Here is a 27,389-nt window from a genome sequence, read left to right on the forward strand (position 1 = left end):
CTCTGGTGAAGGACCTGGATGTGCTGGTGGGCAGCAGGTTGTCCATGAGCCAGCAGTGTGCCCTGGTGGCCAAGAAGACCATTGGGATCCTGGGGTGTATTACAAAGAATATGGCCAGCAGGTTGAGGGAGGTGATTCTCCCCCTCTCCTCCACCATGATGAGGCAACATCTGGAGCACTGTGTCCAGTTTCGGGTTTCTCAGTTCAAGAAGAACAGCAAACTGCTGGAGAAAGGAGAAAGAACTGTGGAAGGCCACAGAGATCATTAGGGGCCTGGAGCATCATCACCTTTATGAGGAAGGGCTGAGAGATCTGGGGCTGTTCAGTCTGGGGAAGAGAAGGCTGAGGGGATCTTATCAACACTTATAAATATCTGATGGATGGGAGTCAAGAGGATGGGGCCAGACTCTTTTTGTTGCCCAGCGACAGGACAAGGGGCAACGGGCAAATAACTGGAACATGGGAAGTTCTAACTGAAAATATGGAAAAACTTTTTCTTATGATGGTGACAGAGCACTGGGACAGGCTGTCCAGAAGGGCTACGGACTCTCCTTCTCTGGAGATATTCAGGACAGGCATGGGCACTTTCATTTGCAACCTGATTTAGCAGTGGAGTTGGACTCAATGATATCCAGAAGTCCCTTCAAAGCCCTACGATTCTGTGACAGGGTACAAATGATTTTCTTCCTATCAGTGACACTGTTGCAAGTATTGCTGCTTTGCCTTGTCAAAGGGTTTTTTATTTTGTACAACAGGAAAAATATGCAGGAATTCTGACTTTTCATCAGCTCTCTTTCAGTGGTTGCAGAATTACCCTACCCTAACTGGGACAGGTGCAAGACAGCATGAAAGGCAGGAATGGTGTGCAGTGCTTGATAAGCTTAAAAATAAATAACTGGAGTTAACACAGAGTGGTTTTCGTTGTGATCTTCTTTTGACTAGGAAGGAATTAATTCCAGTACTAAAGTGCAGATTAAGTAACTGTCTGGAAATGCCATTTTCAGCACACTGACATAGCATTTTACTATGCAGACTAGATTGGCACAAGGTACCAATCAAGGTTACCAAGATCAAAAAAATCCAGTAAAATTTGCTTTTCTGTTTGAAACTGAGGGAACTATTCAGTAGAGTGTGTTTCCCTCTGTTCTTTCTTCTGTCTTCATAAATATAACAGCCTTAGGTACAGCATAAATATACACAGTCAATTTTATTGGAAAATAATTGACACACTTTTTTTATTGGTACAACGCTTTTACCAAAGAGGGTTCTTAAATAAATACCACAAGCAAACAAACACCTAGGCTCTTTCTACCCAAAGCAATTGACTCGTAGGGCTCCAGAATACTCATTCAGACAACACAGACTAAAACCCTTCTATATTGGTTTATGAAAGCAGAGCATGTATCCAGAGTGTTTTCTTCAATTCTCCTCTGGAAGAAGAACACTCTGCAGTATAGGGAGAAGGAAAAAAACTCATGGTAAGTAGAAAGCAGTACTGCATTTGACCTTAGGCAGACTGGGTGGTGACCTGTCACACCACTGGTGATGAGCCTGCCCTGATATTTCCAGGTTTCTGCTCTGCTTAGTGAGATGTGCCTAAAAGCAGAGTGGCTATAACACACTCTGTAGTGGGTTCCTTGGAAAGTCTAGTGCCTGCACAGCACAGGGTTTTCAAAGGTTTCTTAAAAACAGTGCCTGCTAACTACCTCAAATGAATACTTGGTCCTATGGTGCATATGGTGGAGGCTTTTCTCCAGGCAAGAAGTAAGTTGGTGCATAGAGGGGCGGAGCATTGGGGGGAAGGCCGTAGCTGGAGCTGGACTGAGATGGAGGCTGAGTTTCTTCTGATAAAGAAATGTCAGTAGATGATGTTCCTGGAAAATTGCTGGCAGGCTGTATGTAGACAAAGAAAAATATTTTCTTCAATAAAGAATTATGACCCCATTTTGCAGCTCTGAGTTGTTTGTCAGTTAAGTCAGATAAGTATTATCAGGTAAGTATTATCCAGTATGGCCCATGGTTAATTTTCTCTTGCATTGCAGCACAGCACTCCGAACACCTGCGTAAGGGTAGCAAATACAGTTTATAGTGAAAGAAGACAGATTCCATCTGTAACCCAAGTCATTTTTAATAGACATTGTGCATACAGCTAAGCAACAGAACAGAACAGTAATTTCTACAGGTTTCCTGGGTGAGGCATGGCACCCAACTGGCTGATTAAGTTATATGTAGCTGCTAGTCTTCAGGCATCACTCTGACATTTAAGTTATCTCAGAGTTGTAATACTTGCTTATGCAGGGTCTTATTGTTATGCCAAATGCAGACTTCTCTTACAAATTTACAGTTAAGCATGTGTCTCCCTGTAGCTCTTTCAGCTGTCTCAGTTATTATGGGGCTTTGGCTGGAAAGAAGCATGACAAATGACCTTAGGAAACAGCCCATACTGAGTAACAACCAGAGTTTGTTAAAACTTAAGGATGCATCCAGGAACTAAAGTTTTGGATACAATCCTACTACTACTTTAAGCCAAGTTTTGCCATTTATCTCAAAGAGGGTCAGGATTTCACTCCTCCCCTCACATGCCAACAAATGCCAGTCCATGGGCTTCGTCAGAAGAGTTGTGCTCAGCTGCCCTCAGGTTCAGGCCTAAAGTGCCTGGAATTTAAAAAAAATAATAAAATAGTAATCATGGATCTGTTATTTCAAGGGAAATGAAAAAATCCAAGCAAGAAAACTGCTGTCTCGGGTACTTACCATGCCAAAAAAATGCTATTCATCATCTAGGTAGTGATATCAGGGCTGATACTTGGCTGGTTGCACCTCAGAGCTACCCAGGGCTACCAGTCCCCATGCCACAATATCCATCTAGCTTCTTTGTAGGACTCAGGGGGCTGCAAACTACCATGGAGAGGAAAAGTCCTGCAGTTGTACCACAGTGTGACTTAGTGAGAAAAGAGATTTTGCGACAGCAAGGATGTTTAGGTACCACCATTATCCAGGAGGCAGTGGAGGTAACACACAAAGACCTGCTGGCTAGATCAGCTCCAAACATAGTTGTTGGGCTTAGTGTGGTTTGGTTTCTGGTTTGTTTTTGTTTTTTGTAGTTGTTGCTTCTCTCACGCTTAAACTGCGTCCACCGTTTCCACACATCTGCCTGGCAGTGCTTCTGTAATGAGTTCTTTGTTTGGCAGGCATGGCTGGCACAACCATACCACTGTCATCCAGTGGACCTCCAGTCCCCACACAGCTAATCATTTACCTGACTAGCTGGCAGCTCTCTGACTAAGACTGGTTGTGTCTGAGTTGTTCCAGTAAGGACTGTGTGATTTTGTTATCACATGCCAGAGTAAAGGAAAGAACTGCTGATTACAACTTTGGCAAAATGCATTCCTGTTGTCTCTTTTTATTTGCATTTTCTGGTTTCTGCTTGTGAACAGACTGTGAGGTAAACTAAGCATTTACTAACACCCCAAAGTGTGATTTTTTATTTTTTTTTAAAGACTGTTCACCTTTCCAGCAAGCAGTTACTCAGTTGGATACTAGAGAGCAATAGGAACATATCATAGAATCACAAAACTGCCAAGGCTAGAAAAGACTTCCAAGATCATCTAGTCCAACTGTCCACCTACTACTTTCCCCACTAAACTAATCATACCTGATCAATTCTTAGGTGAACTCTTAGCTGAAGGAAATTTTGTTTCTTTTATTGCCATGAGCCACCATGTGTGTGACCCTACCCTAACTGGGGCGGGTGCGAGTCAGCATGAAAGGCAGGAATGGTGTGCAGCCAAAGGGAACGCAGAGAAAGAAAGGTGTGTCTGGGGCCTTCCTCACCAGTAACCTTAGGAAGGATACTGGAGGGGGAATGAGGCCTGAGGTTGAGTTGTCAACCTCCAGTTGGGCTTCCCATGGGAGCTGAGCTCCTGGTGCTCAATGCTGAGGCCATCAGCACCACCTCTACCTATGCAGGGCCTGCATGGCAGGGCTGCCCTGAGAGTGCTCCTGGGAGCTGGGGCTCTGTCACCCTCTGAGTCCCCAGCTGTGGTAATGTGACTAAGCACTGCCAAGGCAGAGGTGGATCCTGGTCTACTTGGAAGCAAAAACTTTACACCCGGGAGATGCCCATGGACACCCTATGAGGCTCCAAAACTAGATGAAAGGCCTGTGTAGACCTTTGGCCATCAGACAGTCCTTTATGGCTGCCTAGCAAACCTGAGGCCACCTCAGATGTAATATCATTAGGCAACTGCATCACAGTCACAAGATACAGGGTTCAGCCTTGAATTTTGATGTCTCCATTCAGGTCTCAATGATGTCACCACCTAGGTGAACAGACCCGCTCAGATGGAGTTTCCTACACTGCTGACATCTAGAGCTTCATTCAGTTGCCTGCACATCAGCGTCTAGCCCTTTTGGGGTGCCATGCAGCATGCCAGACACCCACACTGATGTGATATAGGGATGTTGAGACTGGGACCCTCTTAAAGCAGCAGCAAGTACCAGCTGGCTACCTGATCTCATTATCACACAGCACTAGATCACAGCCAACAGCCCCTGCATTTAGCTACATTAATCACAGTAGTCCCAGACTCTTCAACTGCCGTAAGGACCAGCACCAGTTAAGGAAGGCTTCTGGAGGTCTGAATGCAACAACAGGGCACTAAGAAGGATTGTAAAGGCCTCCAGCCCTATGGGTTCAGTCCACAGCTCTCAATGGATGAGCATGTTGTATGAGCATTTGGCTGTTCCAAATCAAGTCTGTTTCTCACATTCACTTTTTTGTAACTTTAAGTAAGTTTATGATACCTCATAAATATTGCATTATACTGAAGCACAAACTGTCTCCAAAGTACAACATAATTAGCTTATATATACACTAAGACTGCTTGCTTTTTTTTTTTTTTCTTCCAAGAAAAGGATTAAGTGCTTTTCCTTTTGGATGCCCTGCACTTCTTGCTAATCTCTCCTGATTTGGAGACAGCTGGTGATGTCCACCTCTGAGTGTCAGGAAGGGAAGAGAAGATAAATAACACGCTTCTTAGAAAAAGTAGAAACTTGTGGTGGGAGGAAGTGTTTAAGTGCTAGTTTTGGAATGCAATTAAGAATTTGGGATAAATATTTCTGTTTGTCAGTGGACAAAGGACTGAGCAGTTGCAATCGATCCTCAGGACTTACTTACATGCATTTTTTTCAGTTTTGCTTGCTTTTGTCTGTTTATCCCCTTCTCTCTCTACTCTTGGCTACATGCTAACTGAACTCTGCTGAACAGCATAGCTTTTCAGCTAAAAGCAAACAAAAAAAGATTTCTGGGTGTACTCTTTCTTTCCTCTGAACCAACAGTCTGCAAAAGTGCCTCCTCATTGTGTTAATAACTATAGTGTGCCAAGGACTGTTCTTTGGCTGTGAAGCCAACTGGCACAGCACATATCACATCCCTACAGCTGAACTCTTACTACCAAAACAGTGTGAACGTCTGTATGCACACTTCCAACCTGGAATGGTCCATTGCCCTTGCTGTCTCCTGAGCCTTTCATAGGTGTTGAGACTGTTAGGTGATCTGGACCAAACCCATACCAAGAGGGGGCTAGCAATTCACCAGTGTGGTTGGTCATTGGCCCTGAACAGATGTGGCCCAGGAGGCTGCAGGTAGCTGTTCTACATCCCACTCATACTAAATATTCTTATTGTAATGTAAAAATCTAAAAATGCTCACAGTTTTTCTAGTGTCTCAATGCATTCAGCTATTTACCAACTCACCTCTGTGTTCATCTCACTTTGTTCACTCTGTGCTGCATTGTCTGAACACAGCCACGACCACTACTGACACCTGTCGTGCCAGGCCCAACACCTTGCTATGGCCAGGAGTCAGCTCTGCAAGGGAGGGACAAAAGGGAGATACAGAAACCAGCTTGAGCCTGCAGGGCACATGTCAGCTCCCAGAGCACAACCCAAACTCCGGCTAGGTACAGATGCCTAAATGTTGTGTAGTGGGAGAGAGATGTGTCCGAAAATTCTCACATTAAGCAGGGAGCCATTGTAGCATGGGCTACCTTCTACAACAGCCCTCTGAGGATGTGAGGCATCTGGCTTGTGGGACATACTGCCAAGACCCTCTGTGGAGGGAATTAGTTTTGCCTGTGCTCCACAGAGGGTTCCTGGCAGTAGGAATGGTGCATTTTCCACTGAAGCTATTTGATAGCCAGCTGGAATAGGAGCAGGCTATGATGAAGGTTCAAACTCCTCTGGTAAAGAAGGGTCAAGAGGCCTCTTGCCACCAGGCGATGAAGGCAAGAAAAAATCGAACAACATCCTCAGTATCACGAACTGCATTTTCTAAGCCAGCTCTGGGCTGGACTCACCAGTGTTTAATAGCAGCTGAAGGACAACGTTCCTAACCCCTCATTTGTACTCTTTCACAATATTCCATGACATTTGAATTTCCTTTGGCATCTAAAAACACTTCCTCTTTCTGGCTTGTTTTGTCACTAAAATCTGTACTGGTGCAATTAAAACTGTTTGATGAGAAATTATCACTAATATCCAGCCCAAACCCTTCTTATATCACTCAGTTTTTCAGACTTTTATTTGCTTTCAAGTCAACAGGCAGAGTCCATAGGATGACCAGAGAAAGTGTGAGATCTGAGAACAAACATGAGAGCTAGACCTAGGCTAAATGATCATGGAGGCAAGTCTGTGAGTTCGGATCCAACCTCCTGGCCTTGCTCCAGACCCTTCACAAGCCAAGATTTACCACTGCAGAGATGGCACTGCGTAATGGCTCAAGATTTTCTGATGGAGTAAGAAGGTTGCCATTTTGTACTGTACCTGAAGGGGCAATGGGTAGGATGGATATGTAGAAATTGTTGCTGCAGAAGGACAAAATCCAGCATATGTCAGGATCTGCTGGGCAGGGTTGTAAAGGATCTGAGGAGGTGGTGCGGCACTGAAAGCAATTTGGGACATAGGTACCTGTTGAGCATAGAAAACAACAATTTAATCAGCACTGTGCAGAGGGGTCTGAAGCAGTAACTAGTCCCAACACCACAAATGACATTTACAATTTAATAACTCCCGATTTCTTGGTGTGAACCAGTACTACAAAAAAATAAAATTAATTAAAAAAATGGTAAACAGAATGAGAGGAGGGTGTATCTGGTATAAATTTTCTGGCCAGAATTGCACGGCTGTTTTAATCTTCTATCCTTGGAAAAAAGACAGCGGGTGCTTCCCTAGCAGAAGTTACAGAAGCACTGGCAGGATTCCAGACCAGAGACACCCTGAAAAGCGCAGCATACAGCTTTGACTGCTTCCTCTTATCCACTCCTCCACACTTTGCTGCAGATTCTTTCCAACAGCTACTAGCTGATGCCTCTCTCAGCTTTCCTACACAGTTCTGCTAAAACCTCTCTTTCCACAGCACCTGTTTTTCTTTTACAGCTCCCATTCACTTGTGAAATGGAGTCCTCTTCTGGCTCTGCAGCACCACCTCATATATGCCTATCTCATTCCTGCTGCACAAAATCAAGAGAGATGCTCATTTGCATCAGAATTCAATTGACTCCTTTATCATATCTCATCATTCTTTGGGCATGCCCCTTAACTGCACTTTGTGATAAGGTTTGCAGGAAGAAGTAATAGCTCTCTGTATACCAACCAATGAAACTAGGAAGAAAAAAAAAAACAAAAAACCACAAAACCCAACAGCAACAATAAGCAAAATAAAAAACTGAATGTGACCGTGACTTGTGTTCCTAAAACCTTATGCTACATAACCATTTGCAAAGGATGACAGAGCTCTGATAAAGATCTTAATGGTCGTTTGCTTTGCAAATTGAGACAAACCCAGTGGTTTCTCTCCTCTCCTTTGTTTTTATTAGCAGATTCCTTTACATGAGAGCATGGAATTTTCTTTTATACGGTGATTGCAAGACAAATACTGAAAACAGCAGCCAGGAGTTTTTGGCATTTCCTTTCAGACTTATCTATGAGAGACATGAACAACAGCATCCTTCAGAGATAGCATACACGCTGTGATTGAGACAGGAGGGATACATTCATTCTTTTTGCAGATGGAAAACATCATCTGGTGACTGGTGTACTGCATGAAATTATCTGGCAGTCCAGGCTCTTTGGAGAAATTCAGCAGCCCAGGAGCTGGCACAGAGAAAGGCTGTCCCTGAAAGCAGAAGACCTATTTTACATGAGACGGCAAGTCTCTCATCTTCAAGATACAAAACATCTCCTTTATATAAACCCTGATGAGTGAATATAGTTGTTCCTTCTTCTTGGAACCTCTCTAAATCCTTTTACGTTCTCTCCAACTGTAGCACCAGCATTCTCCAGTTTCTAGGGGCGAAGATTACAACAGTCCTAGGAGATAGGTTTGCAGAGTTAATCACCCCAAATCCACTGATCAAGCATCCAGGCCATCAGCTTGGAACCAGTGATGACTTGCAGGTATTGAGGCTGGTTAGATGTTGATATCAAATATTCCAGAAGTGATGCTATGATAAATTAGTCACGTGACATACAAGGTGTTTTTGTTTCAACCGAGATGGAATTGCTTTTCTTCACAGTGTCTGGTATGATGCTCTGTTTTGTTTGTAGGAGAAAAGCAATGCTGATAACACACCGTCATCTCAAGATGTTGCTGAGCTGTTGTGGAAAGCCAAGGCCATTCCAGTTTCTCAGTTCCTACTAGCAAAGGGCTGGGGGCAAGAGAGGAGCCAGGAGGGGAGAGAATCAGGACAGCTGACTTAAACTGGCCAAAGTGATATTCCATAACATATGGCATCATGTGGAAGGAGAGTTTTGAAGGCAATGGGAGCATCTCGCTCACTTCCACTTGCTGAGGGTCTAGCTAGGCATCAGCTAGGGGGTGCTGAGCAATTGCTTGTACATCACTTGTTATATAGACGCATATGTCTATATAACATATATATATAATTGTCATGGCTATTATCTTTTTTTCCCGCTCTTCTTCTTCTCGATCTTAGTAAATAGCTTTTATCTCAACTCAAGACTTCTACTTCGTTTTTCTTTCCCATTCTCCTCTCCCCCCAAGTCCTACTGAGAAGGGGGGAGTGAAAGAAGGACTGTGTGATGCTGAGCCACCTGCTGGTTAAACCATAACACAAGGGTAGGCGGAGACATTTTAAGCTGAAACAATTCCTTTTAATATCAAAGTGCACCTTCTCTTGCAAGACGTGAGGGTAAGGGAAGAATTATAGAATCATAGAATGGCTTGGGTTGAAAAGGACCACAATGATCATCTACTTTCAAGCCCCCTGCTATGTACAGGGTCAAAGAAGAAAAGGAGAAGGGTTATAGGAATGATATTTCATCTGGTCAGATTCCCTTAAAGACTCCAAGGAGAATAATTAAAAAAAAAAAAAAAAAGAGCAACATACTCCTCCAGGACCAGAGGTCATTCAGATGAATTCAACCCTAAACTCAGGGCAGGCAGATTCCTTGGCAAGGTGTGTCAGGAAAACATTTCCAAGTCATCAGATGAATACCAGGGCAGGGAAGGGAGATGTTTTAGTTAACTCTTTATAATAGCAGGTACAGTTTTTCATGCACTTTTGTACCTCTGTCAAACATAAGAAATGATCAAGATATTTTATCATTTTGGATACTTCTATTTACATTATGTCTTCATCTGTTTTTGTTAAAGATGACTTTAAGGTAACCGCCCAGCCTAAGTCTCATATCCATGCACAAGGTAGACCTGAAAGGGAAGGTATTGACACAACTGCTGTGGATACGCCAGCAAATCACAGGAGACAGCCCCAGAGTGGCACAAGAGCTATAGAGAGCTGATACCCCAGGGCTCAGGAGGGGATAAAGTGTTTCCCACTGGGTCAACACAGCTCTCTGGCACACAGCAAAGCCACACGGAGTATGCCAGGGTCTGCAGAGAATGTGTCACAGGAAAGAAAACCATAAGAATATTTATTTTCTATCAAAAATGTGATGGGTGTAGAAGCAACTACCCTGTTTTGCAAACTCTCTCCTTGCAGCATGTTTTGGCTGCCAGCATCCCGCAAAGATAAACATGATGTTTTGTTGGAGTGGTTGGCCAGCCTTGTGTTTCCTGGAAGCCAACCTCAGAGCTGTGCCCTTAGGCACTGCATTGAGCTGCAAGTGACATCCTGAAAGAAAGACAATTGTCCTCCCACATGTTTTGAGGCCTTCTCTTATTTCAGTCCCTCTTAAGTTTGATGTTTTCTTGGCCCCCTACGAGTTACCCCTTTCATAATTAAAGCTAACAGCACATGAGCAAAGCTGATGTGGTCTGTACCTCAAAAGAAACCTGAAAAAGCACAATCTGGAGCAAGGAATAGTTATTTCATTTTGGATTGATCTTTTAGTAACTCTTTCACAAACATAGCATCCTCTGCTGGGCTGATCAACATAAATTCTCCTTAAGCTAGTGAGGTGTATTTTCAGCTCCTGCTGTACAGGAGATATTAAACAGCTTGTTCAGATCAAGTTCCTACTTGGAGCCCCCTCCATTAGACCCTCTCCAGCTTGCTGTCCCTTAGGAGCTGCATAGTGATACCCCCTTGCAGCACTGAGATCTGCCTGGGCTGGAGCTCACTCCCACTACAAAGCTTCAGCCCAAATCCCATTTAAGCCTGGGCTGATGCAAGGCAGATTTCATGGGTGCAGTCTGGCTCTCCACACTTTTCCACATCTCAGGGAAGCACTAATAGCCCCGGTTCAGATTCCTCAGCAAGAAGCACTGAGAAAGCTTCTCTCAAGCAGCTGTAGCTGTTCACATCTAGCTGACTACACTTTGCTATTAGCTCCTTGCAAAGGTCCCTTCACACAAAGATGGGTCAGTTGCACATTGATAACATGCGAAAGTTCAGTATGATTGCTTGCCTTGAGTTAGAGAAAGGTGCAAACATTTGAAAACTTTTAGCAAAGGTAAATTTCAGATAATCCATATGGCCCTATTGCATGATTTTAAGGCTCTTATAAATTTCTGCTGCCAGCTGGTTGCCAGACAGCAGATAGTAGGCAACACTTTGGTGATGCAGTGGCACAGGCTGCCCAGGAAGGGTGTGGAGTCACTGTGCCTGAAGGTGTTCAAGAACCATGTGGATGTGGCACCAAGGGACACTGTTTAGTGGGCATGGTGGTGATAGGCTGATTGATGGTTGGTCTTAAAGGTCTTTTTCAACCTTAATGATTCTATAATTCTGCCTCATCCGTTCCTTTCTTCTCAATCTGCTCCTGCACCCAGGTATCACAGAAGGGAGGGACTTATTCTAGAGACAGAAGCACACAGATAGTAGGGCACAGGGATGAAAGGGCTGCCATCACAACATCCAGGACAAGAAGATTCAGCTGCCATCAGTTCTGAGCTTTTGGTAGCTCATCTCAAGGTAACATGGCTGCAGAGCAACACAGGGAAGTGTCCTCTCTGAGATTCCTCATACCCTCTGTAGCCACCCATTTTCCAGGGCTGCCTCACTATCTCCAGCAAGATAGTGCTGCTGCTAATGGAAGATATTTTTGTAAAGAGAGGATGCCTAGATCATTTAACCGTCTGTCATTTCTGGCAGGTGATGCTCTAGAAATGCAGGAAGGCCAGAAAGGGGATACTACTCCCTGCTTCATCTCTCTCTTCCTTCCTTTCATCCTTCTTCTTACCTTTCATCCTTCTTCTTACTTCTCTTCCATGTGAATAGTCACAAGAAACTTGCTGCTGTCACCAGCAGACATTTGCTGCTCTCACACAACACTTCTGCTCTTGAGTTTCAGCCCTATCCCCACACCTCCACCTGCTCAGTTCAGAAGCCCTTTGGGGGATCACCTATGCTTCTGAGTGCCCACCCTCCTGGGAGTCACTTAGCTGGTCCATCTCTCCTCACACACAGCCTCTTCTGAAAGCAGTGGCATGTATCAGTGTGGCACAGGGAGCAGTTAGAGAGAGGCAGTCTTCAGTGAAACAACAGAGGAGATTAATGTCACCTGAAAATAATTATTTGAATAAAAACTTGACGGGTCCTTCAGTATCAATCCCTATTCTTGGGAAAACAAGTACATAAATCATCACACTAAGGACTTTAGTTTTATGTTATCTACAAACTTGCAACCTTTAACTCTGCTCTAATTCAGCATGTTCAGTGCTGAATTAGAAGGAAAAAAAAAAGTCAGAAATGAAGCACCAGCATCTGTTCATGCAGACGCCTGTTTTTCCCCTTCAACTCATGTATTGACCAGACCTGACCTACTTAGCTGTGAGCAGCTGGCAACTGCTTAGTCTAAATATGTGGCTTCAGATTCCCAGACCACACAGGAAACATGTTTAAAGTGCCTCTTTTGTGTACTTAACGCTTGGTTTTTAACTCACTTGATAACGTCAACAAGCACAGAAGTTATTACAGAAGGCAAAAAACTCTAAGCCTTACCATGTCTTTAAATGCTCCAAGAATGGCTGCTGTGATGATCCCCAGAAACAATCCGATGATGTTCAGGACTGTGGAGGACCACAGCAGCCTATACAGGTGAACCACATCCTGACAGCTGCTCACGCCAAGAAATTCGTAGTAGCTGGAGGACTGCTCTGAGCTGAAAGGGAATGCAGACAGCGTCACTGCTGTGTTTTGCAGTGACAAAGACAACCAGAGGATCTGAGTCCCTCCTGCTTACTTTCCTCTCTGGCAAAGTACTTAATCCACATTCCCACCTATGGATGTTAACATTGCTTGGATGAACTGAAGAAAGCTCTGCTTGGCTAAAATAACCATTAGACATTTCACAGAATCACAGAATCACAGAATGGCCAGAGTTGGAAGGGACCTCAAGGATCATGAATCTCCAACCCCCCTGCCACATGCAGGGCCACCAACCTCCCCATTTAATACTAGACCAGGCTGCCCAGGGCCCCATCCAATCTAGCCTTGAACACCTCCAGGGATGGTGGGAACATTTCGAATACCAACTCTAGTTAAGCTGATCAGTGTTGGCACAAGCAAGGTATCCTAATTCTTTGCTGAGGGCCTCTGAACACAAAGATAACCTGGTTATGGATGCTACCCTTGCCATTTAGATACTAGCTCAGCACAGCTTTTTTTACTAGTTCACCTGGAAATCTGCTGGCATCTCTGTCAAGTTGCTACAGCATTAATTCAACCATAGGAAGGGAGACTTTGCCAGCTGACCACATTTGTTTATGGTGTCTGCAGTTCCAAATTAACAGATGCTACAAAGTACAGTATAAAGATGTGCCTTCAAACTATGTACTATACTACCCAGAAATTTGCTTGTTTGAATTTGTACACTGCAATCGCTATTGTAGACCAGGCATGTTGTGGAGTCAATCCTCATCACCTTGCTGAAATTCAGAAAGGTTCTACTGCAAAACCTGAAAACAATGTCCTGCCATTCTTCTCAGTACCTACCCTAGTGCTGGGCGAAAGCAACTCTTTCATGCATAAATCTTGTGAATTACCTCATATTGCCAGCCTCATTGTCATACACTAAAATTATACATGCCTGGTAGCGTGCTGGTCAAAGCTGACAGAGGATTGAGGCTACTCAGGGCTGGTTATATGTGAAAAGAAGAAAAAAAGTACAAGACAGAACAGGAGACATGGGAAGGAAGAAAGATGTGAAATACACAGAGGAAAAGAAAGAAGAGGGAATCTGTGTGAACTGTAGATGGTTACAGAGGCATGATAAGTGCATGATAAGATGATCCTGAGCCATATGGAGAATGAATGTGGCAGAAGTTGCATTCCAGGAAATTCTCTTCGGCTTCTTGTATGTGGCAAGTCATGATGCTGCTTGCCATTGGAATCTACATTCCAGGTGGCCAGCCAGTTGTGTCAGTTCATTCCATTTCTATTCCCCATTATAAACCCCTGGACTTAGCTGTGATGTAGTTTTCCTAACCACTGCTGTACTCCTGGTAACTGACTGCATGGCAACTCTGTGATAGTCTTCCGCTGATCTTTGTAAGGATATCCAGACACTTCCTCCCTTCTTCTCTCCTGGCTTCTCATGCTTCAGTAATGATGAAGTCATATGGACAGCTTTAGGAAACACTCACAAGACCCTCTGTATCTATTCTATGGCAACTCAGTAAAATCCCATGCATACAGAAGCTATTACTAACAAAAAAGCTCTGCATTTGCCTGCAGTGTGATCTCTATATATGGCCACCTGTTTTTCTATTCATTTTGTTTTCCCCATTTTGGTAGAAGAAACAATTAATCAAAACTAGTGAGAAAACTGCATTGCAAAATCACCAGTAAATCTTGACAGAGCTATGACAGAGTGGTTGGATTTGATCACACAGCAAAGAGCTTATCGATATACTTAAGAAAAATGACTGCAACAACAGATAACACCTGAGCTCCTGTCCATTGACATCTGGATACCAGTGACCAAGGAACTCACTTACTCAGCATGCAAGCCCCCTGCGTTGCTTCTCCAGACCTAATGGGAAATTTCCCCATCACTGACGCAGAAGGACAAACAACCAGGGATTTCTCAGAGGCCATTGACTGCACACAGGTACTTACTTCTCACAGTTGTACAGGTCACAGCAATAGCACGTGTTACTCTTTACTTTCAGCTGGCACTTGGTGTTTAAGGTGTAACATGTCACCTGTTAAAAAAGAAGAGACCAACTTTTAATCTCAGTGTTTCAGTGCAACATACAAGTCACAATACTGACCCCCAAGATGCAGGTACTACAGTGCACTTACTGTTAAGCAGGATGGTGTTCCAGCAACGTTTTCAGTCACTGTTACAGTGTTCCACACTGCTTTGCTAAAACCCGAGTTCCCAGCGATCCCTACAGCAGTGACACAGTGACAACATGTCCTGGGAGACACACTATGGTAAGCCCTGCATATACAATCCTTTCTATTGGGGAAATGGGCAAAAATGTCAGTTTCTAGTAAATGGGAGCTCTTGCCTGTCAGTAACATCCTCCCAAGGAAAGGAAACAATTAAGAACAACAGCAATGATCTCCAAACCCACAAACAAAACCACTCACAGAAGATCCAAGCACTCCAGCAAATAACTACCATTCACAGCAGACTCCTGAATATAAAGGCAAAAAGATTTATTTTGCAGGCTCCTGAATATAAAGATGAAAAGATTTATTTCTGTGAGCAGGAACTGCATGGACTGGCAGATGTTAGTATAATAAAGGTAGAAACAAATAAGCCATTCTCAATCCAGAGAAGAAATTCTTTTAATGAATCCTTAAGTATGGAAAATATATATCTTCTATTTGGTTCTATTTGGCTCTACAAACGAACTGAAACATTTTACATGCAAGGCTTTCTCTTTTTCTTTCTCCTGAGATTTTTAGTTTGCGTTTGAAATCCTGGAGAACTGTTATGTTTTAAAAGCTAGAAGGACAGAAAATACATTTTTTCTATAGTTTTTGACAGAAAAAAAAAATGCTATAACAGCTGAGAAGTATTTTGTTTGCAAAATGCATATAAAATGCATTACTGAATGGAAAATTCCTCATAATGATAGAACAGAAATACCTTGCTTAGGTAGCTTTTGAGAAGCTTCTGAAAGACAGTTCCTCTCATTCCTGCTTAGCCATGAATATGTTCCTTTATGAGACAGTCTTCACAAATGTTACCCCATGAGGTTTGGATTTATGCATCTTTCTTAGTGTGAAAACTGCCATTGTCAATGAGCCTGTAGTCCTCATGTGTTTGCTCCCTCCAGAAAGGAAGATGTTATACAACTATCAGCACCAGAGAAAGTTCACCCTGCTGCTGATCTCAGACTTGCCAACTTGAGCTTAGCATCGTTTGTTTGAATAGTGAAGTTAGAAGGGTGATAAAACTAAAAGGAAGATAAAATGATGCTTTGAGATTGCTTTGCTGCCCAGGACAAGGCTAAATGTATGGTTAGTCTCTAGTACAAACCAGCTGTTATGATCCAAAATGGAAGTTAGATTATGAAAGGATGGTTCCAATTTGAATTGCAATCACATGTCAATGACTATCTCAGATTAATCGAGATCCACCTCAGAAGTAACTGAAATATCACATGGCTATTTCTCAAAGAATTTTGAAAACTGATCCTGGAGTAGACCATACCAATGTATCTGCTACCTAGGCCATTTTGTTTGAAGGCTCTAATACTTTTGCACTGAGTGGAACACAAGACTTCGGCTTTGAGTCTCTGTCCACAGACAAAATGGTCTAGGACTCACATAGCTAAAATACTCTTGTTCTATCACACATGTGGTTGGGATCAGAGTATATTGTAAGATGGAGAGGGCTGCTAAAATGTGGAGCTTTTTTTTTCTGATACATGGCTTTGGGGATCATTTCTGATAGAAAAAAAGTGGTAATTTTTTCCCGCTCCATTTTGCCCCTTCTGACTGAAGGATGAAAGAAGGAGATTGGCAAGACTTTGGACACAGAATCACAGAATGATTTTGCTACTTTGAGGTTTCAAAATGTATTAAATTTTTGGCCAAAGGAGTTATTGTAGTTGTCTATTTTTGTCACTACATTTTTAAAACATGCACAGACCAAGACAATCCTTTTTAGGAGATCAGTGGATAAAGCAAAATAAACAAATTTCTGTGTGGTGTGAGCAAGGGTGGAAAACAGGCCATTTGTGGGTATCTTGCATGTCAAGGCCTATTTTTCCATTTCAGTGACCAGACATTTAGCTTTTTCATATTTTGGCTGTTTTTGCCTGTCTATCCCCTCAGCACAATTCAAGAGATATTCCCACCTCATAGAGATTGCAAGAAAATTTAATCACTTTTGCTTTGAGCAAAGAAATATATTCACCAGACTCCATGAGCTGGAGACCACTCAGAAGCTAGAGATGGCAATCAAAAGGAAACTCACTCTCAGAAGACAATCTGTCTTCCTGGTTTGGTGTTCGCCTGGAATGTAGAGCATTCTCCTGCTGGCTAACTTCAGGAAAGCAAAAGCCAAGTTCAAATGCCACAGATTAGTAACTGAATTAGCACATGCTGACTCCAGCTTGGTAGACAACCAGACAAGAATGTTATTACAAAGTAACCACACTTTTAAAAAGATATGTCTGTGGGGGACCTTTTGCTAAAATAGAGAAAGGAGTTCAGGGTGGCCCAAACTGAGACATTTCCAATATATGCAGAGCTAAGAAAATCTGTCTAGGCAGAAGACTGAGACTGGGGTCACCTGCAGGGAGTTGAGGTCAGCATGACCTGAGCTACACACTTATTAGAGGAATCAGAAGCATTATGTGGGATGTGTCTGTGCCTGGATGTGCATTGACATGTTGGAAGTTTGTCAGGGTAGCTCTTGAAGCAAGGAGGTCAATGAAACATTTCTGTCATGTATGTTCTGGAAACAGCAGCAGGGTGCCCTAGAACCTAGATTTAAGTAATATTAACTGCTTAGCTTAGTAACAGACTTTGCTAACCTATCTAGAATTATTAACAGTAGCATTCCCTTTTTCACAACCACAGGACAAATGAATATACGGCTTCTTGTGAGTTTGTTTTCTATCCTGCTCTGCCTGATTTCCTTTTCACTCCCAAAAATTTACCATAATATTAAAATGAATAATAGGAAAGGAAACTAAATCTGGATTTCTCCAGAGGCTAACCCTTTGGGTATAGGCACCGTTCGTATCATTTTAATATCTCTGAGACAATAAAAACTGCATACAAACCACTGACATTCTTGGCCTGTGCTGGATAAATAAAGAGAATACTTGAAGTCTTCTGGACATTGAAGGTCAACAAAAACCTCCTCAGAGAAAGTCAATGTGATAAAAACATTTCAGACATCTCTTATACAATATATATGATAATCCTTTCAATACCAGAGTAGTGTTTTGAATACAAACACTGATGATGACTCAAAATCTTACTGATTGTAATGATTTGCAAACATCAGAGCTCAGGCAGATGGGGGACCACTTGTGGAAGGGAAAAACAGTTGGGTTACCATCAACCTCATGCACAGAGACATTCTCAAATGACTGCCTTCCTTCTCCTCAGCCCCTTGAAACACAAGAAGAATGAACATATGAGGAAGCGAATTTGTTTACCTCTGTTTGGTAGGCATCATATAGGAATCCTACTCCACTTGAATAAAACTGGCATCTTCTGTTATACAAAGGTCTAGGTTCCTGTAAAGAGAAAAAAACATCCAGAAAAGTATTCAGTCTGGAGGAAGTTTGAAAGCATGTGTCTCATATCCCCATGCCGGATGTTTATAGCTCCATGAAGCTGCAACCAAAGCAGACAGCTGAGTAAGCAGCTCACACACTCTGGTGTTGGCTTCTTTCTGTGTAAGATCTCCTCAGTGTTACATTTTCCTTCCTCAGTTTGCCACTAAGCTATACGATTATCATTTAATTTTCACTGTCCCCGTCAATTATCTTGAGAGGACGTTGCCTGGGATTAAAATACTTCCTTCTCCAGTGTCAAACAGCACTATTCTGTGAGAATGGTCCAGTCACTTCTTTTCCTGGTACAGTTTCTTACCCAGCACAAAGAATTACTTTACCATATGTCTTCAAGATACGTGACTTTCTTTTAAGGGATTTGTCCACAGTGAAACAAGGTAGAATACCTGAAACTTTAAGCATTCCATTTACTTCATTCACTTCAAAACCACCAAACAAAACAAAACAAAACAAACAAACAATTTAAAAAAAAAACAACAAAAAAGAATAATGAAGAAATGAAAGTATTCAGGAGAAGTGCTACACAATAAATTTGTTTTTGTCTTCTTTTCCATTTATGCTTATTGTAAAAGATGTATTTGCTGCTGTTTTGCCTGTGACAGTTCCCAGAAGCTGATACAAAGGAGGTACACAATGAAATATCCTTGGCTAGATGAAAGATGCGTGTTTCTGAACTTGGCAAAAGGCCTCTTGAAGGCTAGAAGGTACATGCTTCAGACACTTTCAGGACAAGAACATATTTGCCTAGGGAGCATTTGGCAGCTGAAAAGTTCTGTGAGATCTGGTATATATCTCAAACCAAAGTGTGAGAATGACTTACGTTATCATAAAATAATTTTTCAACTTTTTGTCACTTATCTAGTCCCAAGTCATGATCTGGACCTTCAAAGCACTCAGATGCCATCACCACTGTCAATCAGATCACTTCCAAGAGAGAAGATGGGATCTCACTATCTGCTGTTTCCTCTTTCCATGCTAACTTTCAAGCAAAAGATCACTTCGGTTTTTAGCAGAAATTAGTGTCTGTTAACTTTCGCTGCATCAGCCTGGGCTATAAAGCTTTTTGACCCATTCAGGACTAACTTAGGAATTGCAGAAAGAGCTCGCTCTTTATGATCACTTCTCAGTATTCTATATTTGTTAGATAATGAAGTGTGAACTGTATAAATCTGCTGACCCAAAATACAATAAAAATGCATAGCTAGGCAGGAATGCAGAGAGGTCAATGAATAAAGCTCATCCAACAACATGTTGGCTTCTCTGATTACTCTAGCAAAGCTAAGAAAGTTTGGATACCATTTCCTAAGGGTTAGGGAAAGATTAAGTTCCTGCATCCAAAAGTATTTATATCACACAAGTGTAAGAAAAAATGCATTAGTAACTATTATTTTCTCAAGAGGAAATGTAAATACCACACAAACAGCACGGTATGTCTTGAGCTAGGACAACATTCTTCCATAGGCCTGGAAAAGTATCAGCCCTCAGCCATGACTTCCAGGGACAGATCTGACTGGGAGAGCTAACAGGATTGCAGTTTCTCAGCTAGCACAGCAAGCATAGGATCAGCCAAAGGCCACACTGTACTTTTCTTTTCACAGAATGTCATCCTCCAGTACTGATTCATCTGTTGTTTGGGGATGAAATGGGGGTGATATGGGAGAAGAGTGAGCAATTCAAATAGCTTTTTCTAGCATGAAAAGCAAATCCTGAAAAAAAGGTGTCCATTGTATCCACAACAATAACAAGCTTCAGTTTTATCCTGGAAGATTCTGGAAGTGAGACATGGTCAAAGGCATGGGGAACCAGGTGGTATTCTCCTCAGCCCTGCTGATGAGCAAAAATTACTTGAGGGCTGGATGGATCTAGAGGGTCAACAACTGGTACATTTGGTATATTGGCAAAAGAAATTTCACTTTTATGGCCAGTATCTAAATGGAGGCTACAAGAAAAAAGGGGATAGACACTTTCGTGGGGTCTGCTGTGATAGGACAAGGGGAAATGGTTTCAAACTAAAAGAAGGGAAATTTAGATTGGATGTAAGAAAAAATGTTTTTATTACAGTAAGAGTGGTGAGGCACTGGAACAGGTTGCCCAGAAATGCACTGTATTTCTTGTCCTTGGAGACATTAAAAGTCAGGATGGCTAGGGCTCTGAGTAACTTCATCTAGCTGTAGATGCAGGGGAGTTGAACTAGATGACCTTTAAAGGTCCCTTCCAACTCAAACGTTCTGTGACAGCTCTATATCTTGACAAAAACAGTGAGAAAGCTCTCAAATCGGCATCCATCAACTCTTGGAAGACCATCTCCCTAGTCCTAATCTCTTGGCTCACATACATTTACTACTCTTTACACCTCCTTCCTCTTATTTAAAAAAAATTTTTTTTTAAAGGTCCTTTTATTAATGTGGTCTTTGATGGAGAAAGCAGTTTTTATCCATGGGTGCTCATGAAGTGCTAGAAGCAGCACTGTCCCCAAAAGAGAGATGATTGATTAAGCCACACCAGCTATTATTGCTTCATATTGCCATGCTGGAAAAAAATCAGAGCTGTATCATGGAAGAACCACTGTGAATACAGTTGATATATCTACACACACAGGCATAGCAAGTGTGTACATTTTCATTCACTTACTTTTGAAAAGCAGGCCCTGTGCTCTGCTATAGGCAGCTTTCTATGTCCAGCCTTTTTTTCTAAATGCATCTATATATGCAGTCAATCTGGTCATTCCAAATCAAAACAAATGAGTGATGGTAGGGTGTGTAAAAATAACAAAGGTTAGATAATTTTTTTTTTTACACAGGCATTCGCAGAACTCAATACCTACAGTATGCAGTTTTTAAATATGGGCAAATTTGGAGTGCTGAATTGTTGAACTGTTATAAGATTCAATTTGATTTCCAAGTCACACAGGTGCTCCTAAGGCATTTACACGAATAAGACACCACATACACCAAGTGTTTAAAAATTATCCAACAGGATGTCACACTGCATTAGCACCTGTTGGATTTTATTGGACTCTTTCAAAACAAAGGCAAATGAGACATATTTCAAAGCTATGACATTATTCTTGATGAACTGCTCAAAAACACTTTGTCTTTTACTATTGTTCACTGTAGACTGTGCATGAAAATGGGATAGCCACCAGTCCTTGTTTCTACTCTTACAGCAACACCAGTAGTGACAGAGCTATTTTTCTATTCTATTTATGTATTTAAGTGATATACACACACACACACACACACACATACATGCTATTAACAGTGGCTTTGAAGTATATAGCAATAATATCCTATTATACATCTACTTATTTTTGTATTTAAATAAATGCTGTATTAAATAACATTTTCTAAACTTAAACTGACAGCAATCTGACTACATTTGCCTCTTATGCATAGACACATTCATAAAGTAAAAATGGTATCAGTATATAATAAAAAGATCTGAGTATGCAGACACAAAACAGAGAAGATGACTATCACTTTTATGACACCAGTAAACAAATTCAAGCACACAGCTATGTTTCTGTACAGACTTCTCCCTCTTTTGGCCAGCCCGCTGGTGTTTATCCACTACATAACATCAGTGGAATACCAAATAGCAGATCTTAAAATTTTTAGTTGTGTCAAAAAAAATCTGGATAGCCAGTAATTCTCTTAATTGCAGGCAAAACAGAGTTCCTCAGAATAGAATCCTACAGATGAAAATAGCTCTCCCTGATTTTTTTACATGGTTTTTATTTCCATATTTTGAATGCATGTGCACTAGAACCTGTGAATGATGAACAGACAGGTAAGACGAAAGGCTTCACACCAAGTAAGATAAGATTCAGCCCAAATATAGAGGGTTTTAGTTTTGTTGGCTGCATATATCAATTAAAAAAAAGCTACATATTTCCTTGATAGTGAGAGCACTGCAATACATCACTTGTGTAAGGAGAATAAGGAGAGTATTCTTTGAATAGTATCTTTGATGAATTTGACCTTATGTCTTTGGAGGATGGTTTTGTGTGGCTTTTAGCTGAGGTATGGAAAGTACATTTTTCTACTTCTGTTTTTTTTTCCTTGGAGAGCACGTATTTTGGATAACACAGGGAAAATTCCACCTCCTTTACATATAGGCTGCTTTCTGAAAATGGAGATGTAGGGTAAATGGTATTGACTGAAATCTATGCCACATTTTACAGACATAAAACATAATTTTCTCAATAATTTACTGAAATAATTATATAGTGAGGGCTATTTTTTTCCAATTGCAGTATTTATTTAGTGTTAGCTTCCCTGGCTACATCAATAGAAGTGTACATTAAAGAATGCCAGGAATCATTCCCAGGCCTGAAACTTGATTATCCAGCCCATTAGGTTGTTAGAATTGTGCCTGTGATAGCTTTGGCTTGGGCAAGCTGTTACTCTTCCAAAATAACTTTGGTGCCTGGTTTGAAATAGTGTGGGCCAACAACCATTCCCAATAAGCAATTTGGACATTGCCACTCTGTTTGTCACTCTAAGAGACGTAACAGCAATGACTTGAGCTTTTCCACACCAGTTGCCCTGGGGACCAGAAAACAGGTCCAGACACAACTGAAAGATTAATATAAATAAAACTGAGCAGTCTAAAATCAGACTAATGTTTTTAGTGGCTCATTAACTTCAAGTGTTTTATTTTCTACTTGTTTTTCTCTATTACATTTTTGTAGGTCCTTTTTATCTACAGCATAGATGGCAACGAATATCTGATGAGCTGCCAAGATTTTTCAAGTTTAATCCTGAGAGCAAACTGAAGCATAATTCTTCAGCACCAGCTCAGCCTTGTGCCAGCAGCTCAGTGTTCCAGAGATTATCACTCCTTTCAAAATCAGGCTCTCTGTGAACTTTATGAAAGCAGACATACAGGTATGAACAAAGAGGTATTCTTGGCAACCAGCTTTTATGCTTTTCTAGAGAGACAGATGAAAGGGTGACATCGTTTAGTGGGCATGGTAGTAATGGGCTGGTGGTTGGACCAGATGGTCTTCATGGCCTTTTCCAACCTTACTGATTCTATGAAGCATAGGTAACTGCCTCTCACTGACTCTGTAGCTGAAGGCATGAGGCACACATAGGAGCATACAGACAAGAGTCTTCAAAGAATCTCATTAAACAAGGTGCCAACATAATAGCAATCTGGGAAAGCAAACAGAGTGGATCACGGTCTTGGGATCTGAACTGCAGTAGATTAGCTGCCACCCTGTACAAGTAATGAGAGGTAATATTACAGATCTTTTGTCATTTCTATATCTCTCTGGTTAAGAACTGTTTCTCAGACCTTCAATGCATTCCCAAAGGAATTTTTGCATATTTTTTAAATGTTATGAACATGTTCCATAGGCTCCACAGGCTGTGACATGGAGGACATTAAAGAACATTTAAGTTTAAGGTATGCATTAACATACTCAACACCACAGCAAGAAAGTTCTGTACACAAGAAAAAAAAATAACTACTTTGTGCCCCTGAGACTTGCAACTCCCACATGAAGCATACAATTATACGTCCTGAAATCAGAAACAAGGTGTTTTGTTTTTTTTTATTGTTCCTTTCAACATTTACTCACTGGTAGCTAACCGTGCAATTCAGCTTTCAGTTTGCAATTTCTGGAGTAGAAGAGGTTTTCAGAAACCAGCTTATCTTGCATAACTTCACTATTTTAAGAAAAGAGCAGAAATAATTTCCTTCTCTTTGTCTACACTCTCCCATTCCAAATACTGAGCACATATCAGCTGATGGAAAACAAACTAATTACAATAACCACTATAAACCAGTTAGCTTCTTACAGATCTGTATTTTCTCTTGTGCTTGATAGAGAATCTTTGATCTCCTGGTAGACCACAGAATCACAGAATCACAGAATTGTAGGGGTTGGAAGGGACCTCTAGAGATCATCGAGACCAACCCCCCTGCCAAAGCAGGTTCCCTACACCAGGTCGCACAGGTAGGCGTCCAGGCGAGACTTGAATATCTCCAGAGAAGGAGACTCCACAACCTCCCTGCGCAGCCTGTTCCAGTGCTCCGTCACCCTCACCGTAAAGAAGTTCTTACGCGAATGCCTCACCTTTAATTTGTGAGAAGTTGAACTTTGGTACACAATGTTTGCAGATAATTATTAAAACAGTATTCCTCATATGCTACACTGGAATTTATGTTATAATGGTATTATTTTCATAACTTCTGTTTTTCAGAGAGCGCTTGGGGAGGGATGTGAGTCCAACAGCAGGAGTCACTGGGCAGGATGGAGCACAGGGAAAGGAGCCTTTCTGGAAGGGTCAGTATGCTGGGGCTGCCTGTCATCACCACAGGGCAATGCAGGCTTCTCTTCTCCTTCTTCTGTTTCAGGACTGATCTTACAGGAGTGCCAGGCTGTGGCTCCAGGCCTTTGATACATTGGCTTGAGCAGACCTGCTCCTTCAGTCAGATACTCTCAAGGATGAAAACACACATACGTGGATCTATCTCATTTTACACTTCCTTGGTGTCCTTTTTGTTCCATTTTGTTTCGTAGTGGTTGCCTCTGTCCCACTTTATTTGGGAAATATTTCAGGACTGGTATTACAACTATAGCCAAGGAAAAGGCCTCCACATGCAGGAGCTGACCTATTGGTACATGATGTGCACAGACAGGCCTGTTCCATATGAATAAAATTCTGTTAGGAAAGGTTAAGTCCTCTCCAAATAGTTATTTGTTGTTTTTTTTCCAATGACTTTTGGCTATACTTTGCCTGGCATGAGTATGAGAGGATAGGTCCATCAGTCTTCACAAGCACATGGACAACAAGTTAAAGAAGCAAGAGTTGCCACTCCCGCACATCTCCATGGAGGCTCAGCAGGCCAGAACCTTCAGCTGCTGCAGGCATATGTGGTGGCAGGCAGCACAGAGGTGTGAGCAGGGCTGCTGAGAGATGCTGCTCACCTGAGCGGCTGCTGTGCTGCAAATGGTATGTCATCAGAGGTGGTTGCTTTGGCTGTACTGGAGAGCTAAGGCCACACAAGATGCCAAGGAAAAAGACTACTTCTGCCTTAGTGCATCAAACCTGTGTTAAATCCAAGCCTGACACTAGAATAAGACTTGTTTTTCTTTAGTAATGTTTCATTCCCTAATGTCTCTCAGGATGAGGTGTGGACCTTCCAATGGTACCTTCAGTAGCTATTTTATGTAGTGAAAAATTTGTGTAAGAGCCACTGGTAAACCTAAGTTTCTAATGATGGAATTACTGATATTATTAAAGGCTACAATTTTAGTTATTGCTTGATACAGTTAGATACTTAATTGCTTATTATAGCTGATTACTTACATTGATTACATTACCTCAATTATAAGGTTTGTAATGTGAACTGATTGCTGTCTTGATTAAAATAATGTTGCATCACATGAGTTATTAACTTTTTCCACAAGAATACATAAACTGTTTATCTTGTTTGTGGTAATATAGTTCAAATGTATGAAACAACTCTTCTAATCTTTGCCTTAAGGCTTGTAAAATACATACAAAATATATAGATCTTTGAGAATACTACTGCGGGTCATCTTGCAAAACACTAAGCTGAACGTCTGAAATACTAAACGACTTGCTGACTGAAATGCAGGTTTTTCACATTTATCATGCTCTTGTGGAATTTTTTACCTTAAAGAGAAGGAAGAGTCTGTGTGAGATGCACTAGTTGAGCAGCGTATATATTGAATATGTATACATTCAAATAAGATGCTTGAGGTTTTAAAGTTGCAGCGGAAACACTGTTACTTTTAATCTTCAGAGCATGACACACCACTGATAGGGACCTCTAAATAACCCCACTATAATCCGAGTAATGCACTAATGAACTTCTATCTGAATTTTTTATATTTTATGGATATTGAGCAGAAAATACACAAAGTAGCTGTTTATGCCCAGCAATTTGTCATCAAACTCACTCTCATTTCTCTAGAGGAGGTCACCCCACCTGGCACTCATCACATCATATGGAGGAACTAGGTTGAAATGGTCTATCCAAATGGAGGAGATTGCAAGATGAGGCTAAACGACCATGAGCTGAAAGCTCCAGAAGGAATAGAAAGACAGAAGTTACAAAATCAAGATGATCTAAACAATTAGTGAAATGTTAAATGATATCCTGATTTTCCCCACCTTCATATGCTTGAACCCATTTCAGAAAGGAAGAGGTTCCTGGAAGCATTCAAGTCCAGCCTGGATGGGGCTTTGAGCAACCTGGTCTAGAGGGAGATGTCCCTGCTTATAGCACAGAGGTTGGAGCTAGATGATCTTGAATGTCTACGAGACACAGAGAGCACTTTACAGATGCAGAAGACTATGATCTAAGGAAACTACAACAGCAGTGCCATTTCACATACAGACTAAATCCTGCTCACATCCCCTCCATGGTTACAGTACAATTATTTGTGCAGAATGTGCACGATCTCCCTCCATATCTCTAGAGCAGTCAGTGTAGTTTGCATCTAATTACACTGAAAAAAAAACTCTAAAAGAAAATGATTTAATTTTTGAGGCCAAAGGAATTAGAAGTGCCAGATATGCTATTATCCCAGTGCACTAAATATTCTACCATGGTGCATACTGACATTGCGTTCACTGTGAGACAGGATCGTGTAATTAAACAGAAATGACACTTGGTCATTTGCTTCCATATACTCAACTGTGTGTTATTCCCTTAATATTTTCTCCAAATGGAAACTTCAAATTTTAAGTAAAAGAGCAGACTTTCTCCCTCACTATTGCAATTGCAGTAAGAGGTTCCTTACTGCACTTTCAAGTAATTCTTACCTCAAAACTCAAACAATTCTGCACTTACTGCAGCTCGAATGACTAAACTACTGAAATTAAAGAGGGATCTCAGTGTGGGCTGTTAGATCTCAACGAGGGAAACCAGTGGAGCAAGGCCTGTGTCTCCTGGGGGTTGAACTAATCCTTCCTTGCCTCAACTGTGAAGGCTTTGATCCTCTACTGTTGTGAAGAAGAGCCAGGAGGCCTAGGACAGCTTTCTTCCTGTCTCTGTCCCAGAGGTTGCAAAAATGGAGCGCACATGGTAAATCTAGAGAGATGCTGCTAGGAAAGAAACCAAGAATCTCTCATTTTCTTTGCTGTTGACAAGAGATTCACTCTTTGGCATCAAAACATAACGTGTGCTGCATAATGGTTCAAATATT

General features: G+C 41.6%; 1 protein-coding gene across 2 annotated transcripts in view; it reads right to left on the reverse strand.

The window, feature by feature from the left end:
* Positions 1-1,181: 1,181 nt before the first annotated feature.
* TMEM255B (transmembrane protein 255B) overlaps positions 1,182-27,389 on the reverse strand; it is a 66,739-nt gene continuing 40,531 nt past the window's right edge. For both annotated transcript variants that reach the window (XM_085215075.1, XM_085215072.1), the window contains 5 exons: positions 18,059-18,139; positions 14,544-14,629; positions 12,426-12,585; positions 6,826-6,969; positions 1,182-1,893 (listed from right to left, as the gene is read on the reverse strand). In XM_085215075.1, the coding sequence (XP_085071201.1) occupies positions 1,726-1,893; positions 6,826-6,969; positions 12,426-12,585; positions 14,544-14,629; positions 18,059-18,139 (639 nt within the window). In that variant the 3' untranslated portion in view covers positions 1,182-1,725. The remainder of the gene's footprint in view (positions 1,894-6,825; positions 6,970-12,425; positions 12,586-14,543; positions 14,630-18,058; positions 18,140-27,389) is intronic.

The sequence above is a fragment of the Meleagris gallopavo genome, chromosome 1, assembly GCF_905368555.1.
Source record: "Meleagris gallopavo chromosome 1, MGAL_WU_HG_1.1, whole genome shotgun sequence".
In the NCBI taxonomy this organism is placed as follows: Eukaryota; Metazoa; Chordata; class Aves; order Galliformes; family Phasianidae; genus Meleagris; species Meleagris gallopavo.